At 36.5% G+C, this 7,750-nt stretch overlaps 1 protein-coding gene across 1 annotated transcript in view; it reads right to left on the bottom strand.

Moving 5' to 3' along the window:
- The window catches only part of LOC106964279 (ATP-binding cassette sub-family D member 3), a 55,943-nt gene extending 49,835 nt beyond the window's left edge, over positions 1–6,108 (bottom strand). Inside the window, exons 1-6 of the mRNA XM_015059691.1 lie at positions 5,915–6,108; positions 4,323–4,359; positions 3,522–3,620; positions 2,992–3,080; positions 1,925–1,994; positions 354–451 (exon numbers count right to left, since the gene is read on the bottom strand). Coding sequence (XP_014915177.1) covers positions 354–451; positions 1,925–1,994; positions 2,992–3,080; positions 3,522–3,620; positions 4,323–4,359; positions 5,915–6,024 — 503 coding nt within the window. The 5' untranslated portion in view covers positions 6,025–6,108. The remainder of the gene's footprint in view (positions 1–353; positions 452–1,924; positions 1,995–2,991; positions 3,081–3,521; positions 3,621–4,322; positions 4,360–5,914) is intronic.
- Between the last annotated feature and the right edge of the window lie 1,642 nt (positions 6,109–7,750).

Genomic DNA, 7,750 nt, shown 5'->3' with positions numbered 1-7,750 from the left:
TATAGAACAGCTGGCCAAAATTAGCGTTCATAAATTGGATCAACCTTGAGCTAAACGTCCCTTACTGCGCGGAGCGTGAACATCCAGTATCCAACTTGAAAACAACTTCACTGCGGTCGGTAACACAAAGAAAACTTACACATAAACTTACCAGAACCACTTCAACTTTTTTAATTACCACTACTAGCTAACTGAGAGGCAATTCATAAAAATGAGTGGGTTGAACTTTACTATATAAAACTAATATGCCTACAAAAATATGTGCACGTGAGAACGTCTACATTTCAAAGCACAACATGCTAGAATTAAAATGCTCACTTAAAAAAAATGACATTAAAAAGTGCTGGACTTACTGCAGGTACTGGTCATACAGCTTCTTTGTGAGCCTCTCACGGAACCTCAACTTTAGCTCATTTAGGCCCAACTTCAAGAAGTTGTTCACCAGAGCTATCTGTAATGACCCAATCATACTTCATTAGGCAAGGCAAGGATATTTATATACTTCCATTAATTCATCAAATAAATATGTGCTTTACAGGAAAAGTTAAAAAACAGAGACAAGAGACATTAAATACACTAAATAACAGCAAAGTTGAAGCAACACATACAGATACATCTTTGATCTTTGTGGGTAAGTTGTAGTCATCAGTATTTTCAGTCCTGGTTAAAGAAACCAATAGTTTCTACACTTTTTAGGTTGTTTGTTCCAGAGCAGAGGAACACAGAAACTAAATTCTCTCACCTTGTTTAGTTCTTGGAAAACTGAGTAAGCAAGTCTCCTAAGACCTGAAGAAACTGAAACTCATTGTGGCCAAAACCATGTTCTGTCAACATTTTATTATGCAGATTTTGAAGATTCACATCATAACAGGCTGATGGATACCAAAAAATTGACTTGCTCAATTTTGCAAAAAGGTTTTTGTTTAGTTTAACAATATGTTAAAACAGAATGTAGTATCTGATCTTCACTCAGATGCATAACCCCCAACTGACAGAGTAATTAATGGTAGTTCTACAAAAACATTTGAAGCAGGTGCCAGTTCAGTCCAGAATGCTGCTTGTCCCCCAATGGGGGAAATTTGTTTTGCAGCCAAGCATTTCAAACATTCAAAAACAATGTAAAATACATAGACAATGGTAAAAACATGCAATTCATAAATATATAAGATGAAATTTAAAACTAACAACTAACTTTATTCAATAGTGGAAAGCAACGTGGATCAGTGGTATAGTAGAAGATACAAAATACAGAGGATACAGCCTTAAATGTCTGGATTTGATTCCTGACCAAGGGGCATTTGCAGCATGTCTTCCACCATCTTATCACACCATTTATGAACAATGGCCACTACCACAAAATGTAATGAGTAGATAAATAAAAAATACAAGTGATTACACTTTTTTGAGTGTAGAGAGAAGTTTAAAATCATTCATCAGCAGCAGGAATTATTATATAATAACTTTAGGTTGGCAACGGTTTATTTGAGCAGCTCTTTTTTCCCGGGGTTGATTTTTTTAACTGTTTTACAACCACAATGATGCTAAAGAACAAAAATTGGGTGAATTTATTGGATATTTTTCAACCACACTTTATAATACTCAAAGATCTTGTGACATAATTCAGATTGCATGTTAGAGTTAAGCTAAAGTATGAACTTTACTGGCACACACTGGGGTCAAAGTCTGCTAATTTTGATTATTAATGATCTATTAACATAATAATAATAATAACAATGCCTACATTATTAGGCAGTATTCAGAAGTTCTGAATAATGAGAAATGTTTTATATAAACTTCTCTCTAGATAAAAAGGAAAAAAAAACCTTCCAATAATTAATAGTAATAAACATACAAAACATAGGGAGTGCATCCATTTTACATCAAACTTTAAGACAAGAGAAAAAAGGTTTCAAAACAAACTTACAACTGGCATGAATTTAATAAAGCTGAACAAGAAGATCTTGAAGTCTTTAGTTGAGCGCCCAATGATGGCACTGGAAATGAGAACATGCAGAGAGATCAGCAAATAGCTATAGGAAGAGGGCAATCATAGACGTAGGGGGAAAAATATGTTTTTTCTAATATATTTAATAAATCTGTTCATGAAGATTTTCAGCACTAGACTGGCTCACATCAGAAATCAAACATCATTTTATCCGTCAGCCTGGGAATCTACTCTTCTGTAACAGCTATGATTTGTTATTGGGGCATCATGTCATGTGTACATGCTTCCCTCTTGGTCTAATCATTAAAAGAAGTCTCTTTTCACTGACAAAACTCAACTCTCATCTCCATGTTATGTCTAGTCCTGGCAGGATGGCATCATCACATGGCTTGAGGGCATGAAGAACTCTATGGTCCATCAGTTTCTTCAACATGAAACATATTGTCCTCTTTGGAACCACTAGTTCAATCAGATTTCCTGATGAGTTTGGCAGTTTAGCTTCTAACATTAAACCCCATGGCAAAATCTTGGGATGACATCGTTCTCTGTTTTTCAAGCTGGGCACAAATCAAACCTGCGCTTTTAGCAAGAATTCTTGAGACTGCTTAGACAACCATAGTACCGTGGAGAAAAGAGTCAATATTTTACCAGTCCAAGTTTCTCTGCATTGGTTGCCTGATGATCTTGAGATCTTTCTACTCACCTACAAAGTGCTTCAAGGCCTGGCTTCTTCCTACAGTCCAGATGTCGTACATAGATTCCCAGGTTCTTTTCCCAGCTACATCAGCATTTTCATTTCAACTAAATCTCACCCATGCACCAAGACTGATATTTCATATTTGTTTTAGTATTGACAGCTTCCTGCTACAACAATCTGGTCAGCCTTAGCTGTTTTTAAAGTCACTGTAAACCCTGTAACTACACTATGTAACTTATTAATTCATGCCTTGTAACTGATGAACCTGTTACTGACTGAGGGATAGCATGAAACTAAGATGCACTTCTGAGGCTAAGAGCTGGAAAAACAAGCCTCAAGCCATGCTAACCTTTCAATCATGGTACCGTTTTGGATCATCCACACGTCACAATAGGTCCTGGCCACCAACATGGAGGCAATGAGCAGAAGGTACGCAGTCTGTGGTGACAAAATAGGAGAAGAGTGAGTGTTCACGTATGCATTTCAAATGTCCTTTATCTTCCAGACCTTGGCTCACGTAGGATCTACCTTAGAGTTCAGATAACAACATTACGACAGCAGTTATGAAGCTAATGTTTCTGGGTCAAAGAGCATCGCTATCTGTACAGCCATGAGGACATCTGTGCAGGGCCACAAAGAGGGCTGGTGCCTGTGTCCAGCAGTCACTGGGCTTTATGTAATCATTAGGTTAAAAAAACAATTACAAAGTCATTGAAAAGAAAACTTAGAAAAGGACATAATCTGTCTTAAGTACTAAAGGTCCAGGTATTACAGAAGTCAAAGATAAGACAAGATTTTGTCTTGCAGGTTGTTTGCAAATTTTATTATGGCTTGTATGAAAATGTTTGGTTAATATCACAGCATTCAGATGAAACAAACCTCCATGCAGAAAACACGTGGCACCATGATGCGAAGAATTCGAAGGATTCGAAGAAAGAAAACCTTATCCACAGCTGTTTTGTCTTTTTTCCCATCTTTCTATATTAAATAGACATAAGAAATTATATTTAGTGATAAATTAATTTTCACTATTCATACAATTGCTAGCAAAAATATGGGTGACTATGTTGGAGGCTCCTCAGTCAATTGTTTCTGTTTGTTGCAAAAAAAAAATGTTACAAGAATCTAATGACTTCACTATTGGCATGCAATAACCTTAAACTAGGTTCTAATATTCAACCATTCCAGATCAGCTGTGCAGGATAAAGCCTTGTAATGAACCTGCTTCACCACAAACTTCCAGCTGGATTGGGGTCTGGCATGTTTGCTGGTCACTGATCTGATTTTCCTACATAAAAGTTGTTCTTTCCTCAGCAGCAATGGCTACATCATCACCAAACCTGTTTTGTATCAATGAAAAAAAGTAACACTGTAATGTCACCATGTGCTTTTATTGTTGTGGCAGTGACTCTGGCTTCCTATTTCTATTAGGGTTGCAACAATTAAACATTCCACCATATTATTTTCCACTGAAAATAAGGATTCATCACGTCCATTTCCAGCCAATCCTCCTTCAGATGACGTTTCTCCACAAGCAGAAACTATTGTATTTGCCCCTTTGTTATTTATTGGTGCTGTTCTGAATTTTTACATTTCAGGAATCAGTTTTCGCTTCAAATCAAAACAACTGACTGAGTAGTGATCCATCTTTTTCCCCAAGGGAGCCTTGCTGAGGCTTACCTCTGTGTTCACCAGCAGTTGGGAAGTTCCTTTCAGACTGGGAACAAATGAAAAAACATAATCAGCGATACAGTTTTCCTGAAAACATTAATGGGAGGACCCATTCTTGTTTGTTAAAATAGTTCCTGATAATGAAAAGGTAAAGTTGCAAAGAAAAGGAACATTTTCTCATCCATCTTAGAAAAATTGCTCTTTTCACTTTGGAAAAAAGGAAAGCACAGCACATCCCAGGCTGTAATTGGTTGAGGTTGGAAGGAGCACTTTGAGGATCTCCATAATCCAGCCACTATGAGGCAGAGTCAGATGACTCTCTGAGGGTTCAGGAGGAAAGTCCACCACAGGACATTAAACAGTCAAACCCCGCCTTGAGGGTCCAGGGTGCCAGAGGTGGATAAGGTTTGTTTGGAGATGCTGAAGGGATCCACCTCGTAGATCATCAGAATGAGCTGGAGAGTCACCAGGGGGAGGATATTTGAGTTTCCTTACTGGACCTGTCAACTCAAACCTTGATTTCATAAGGAGGGATGGATGAACAAGTCAGAAAAAAACTTCAGTGTTTTAAAAAGTGTCAATGAAATGGTTTTACACCGTTTCTGGCTCAGTTTAGGTGCACTACCATGAAGGCCAAGTCCGAGCTAATTTAAAAACATTTTATGATATTTATGCTTTGAACTCATTAGGTAACTAATTTCCCCGTTTCCCTCATATTGTGGAATATTTTAGTAGAAGGAGCACATCACCTGACTGCTTCAGGAGCCCCCTTTGCAAACTCCTACATTTTAAATGGACATTTTAAATTCTCCAATTAAACCACTGAGATTTTTACTCATACTTCAGGGTTAACCTGTTCCAGCTCTGTTAGTGTGTTGAGATTGGGAGATATGCTGTGGTCAGGCTTTTGAACAAGGTATTCAGACATTTTTGAACTTTCAGGGTTTCATCATTTACTTCCAGGAAGACTCATGCAGGTTTCCATTTAACTCCATCAGTCATTCATTCAGTTCCGAACATTTTTAAGGCCTCAGTAGCACAAATTTCATAAAGTCGTAGAAAGGACTGAATAAATGAAGCTCTGCAGAAAGAAGGAACATCATTACACATGGAAAACTTACCTCAACTTGAAATTCTAGGTGAAAAACAGAAATTGTTAAAAGGAAATGTGTTTTACCGCATTTAACCTCAGACGTAAAAACAAAGAATAATATAAATCGGCAACTGCGCAGTTACCTCACATCTCCTACATCACCAGCTAAGCCAAATACGAATTTGAGTCAAAAATTTTAAGACTAGTTCCAAATGACTTATAACCAGCAAAAACAGAGACGGATTAAAGCCAAGTTCTCATGACATCTCAGGTAACCTGCCAATGGGAGTTTCACTGATACACCAAGTTTAGTCCTTCTAAATAATCACTTTTCAGTGAAGCGCTAACACGGTGTAATATTGGTGGTATGAGCTATGGATTAGATTAGTGTAGAACCAACGTAAAAAGGTTCCTTCTCCCATGGAACAGGTTGACATGAGAAATGTCTCAGCAGCCTGTCGCTGTCTCAAAATTGTTAGCACGAACAATCTAAGAAAGAACCACTGACCTGTGTTTTTTGCGCGTTTGACTTCGGTGTCTTAACAGGTACAGAAGCAGCAAGCCACCGCCTGCTAAGCAGGAGTTTTTCGCTGTTAGATATTTACTGAAAGTCGCCATGTTCGTGACACAACGACCGGTTTGGTTCGTTTCACCTGTCACTGACTAGAGCGACCTACTGTCCTGAGAGAGGAGCGCATGCGCACATCTTCTTCTGTATTTTATTGGCGGACTGGTCCATTTACTGCCACCTACCGGACTGGAATATAGACATATATACATACAGATATACATGGGAGATCTCTACAATACACAGACGGAGTCAGGTTCAGGACCCTAAGACTGTATAAAGTCATGGGAGCTGTGATTTCCTTTTCTTTTTTTTATTGTGAAATAACTTCTGTAAAATTTACTGTAAAAATTGGAAACTATCAACAATTACAGACTGTAACATCCGACAATATTATATTACCCTATAAAGTACACTGAATCGCCATAACTCAAGAAGCTTAAATTTCATATTATTTTTGCAGGTATGAAATTTATCGTGAAAATTTTAGAAATTGTGAAATTTATAGAAACATACTGTAACATTGCCAGCAGTTAATTACCCTAAAATTTACCATGCTAATCAGTCAAAATAAAAATAAAAAATGGCTGATGTTTATATTTCCAATGTAAAACTGTAAACCAGACTGCCAAAATCATTTTTACAGAGAATAAAATGTTGATATGATATTCTAGTTTAATATAATTTTCTTTTATATATTTTTGTAACATTCATTCACCTAATTTATTTATTCTAAACAGGTTCTTAAAAACAAGAAAACAAGTAATTAGTAGGACAAGAGAAATCATGTGCATACATAAACCAGAACAAAAATAATTAGCTCACTACTTTTCTGTTGGAAAAATAGTAGGAAGACATGAACACTTTTTAAATCCTACCCCTTATGTCAATGTAATGAACTATATTACTTACTGACTCAATAATGACATTTGTAACTAAATACAATTTTTAAATTACAAATTAAAACTTGTATTCATCTGAATACCTGTTGTATTTTGAACAAGTTTTCATATGCCTGTTCAATATACTGTGCTAAAGAACCAACAAACTGGTTATATTACATGAACATAATTATTACAAACTGACTCTCATGCATATGGACCTAAAACATTCTCAGTATTCACAAATGCACAGAGCAAGATGATGAAGACATGACATTGCTTTTTGCAATAGTTACTAGTTGTAATGTTGATTACAACTATCAATTGCTAAATCAGAGCAAATTTTGACATGGTTGAGTCATTGAACAATACAAGATTTGTAGTGACTTACTATTCAGATAATATTGTGCTTTGACCTTAATTGAGCTGTTTCTTGATACTTTATTGCAGACAAATTTAATGTGAGGTTTTCAGCAAATTCTATCATCTACTATTACCCCTAGAAGCCTTCATGTACTCTTTCTATGTTAATACCCTTTAATTGTATGCAGGGCACTTTTATTCATTATTAGTGAATATCACAAATTTAGTTTTGCTCTGATTTAGTGATAACGTATTCATATCAAACCAGCTTTTAATTTTAATTAATTATGATGCAATAGTACCCCAAAATTGTTGTAGATTCTCACCAGACCTGAAATATTTGTACCATCAACCAGGGGCACTGCCAGGAATCTTGGGCCCCCTGACAAAAAATTAGAGCTGCTGCTGACTGACTCATCTGTTGTTAAGTGGTAAAAATTACAAGGACCAAGTTCAATATATGAATATGTTGGTAATTGTTTCCCTTAATTCATTAAATGCTAGTGAAATGGAGGCAAACAGTAGTCCATAG

This window comes from Poecilia latipinna, unplaced genomic scaffold, assembly GCF_001443285.1.
Source record: "Poecilia latipinna isolate Pla-1442-1.1 unplaced genomic scaffold, P_latipinna-1.0 Scaffold1650, whole genome shotgun sequence".
Classification (NCBI taxonomy): Eukaryota; Metazoa; Chordata; class Actinopteri; order Cyprinodontiformes; family Poeciliidae; genus Poecilia; species Poecilia latipinna.
The sequence above is the reverse complement of the archived record's forward strand: the minus strand, read 5'-3'. Positions and strand labels throughout refer to the sequence as shown.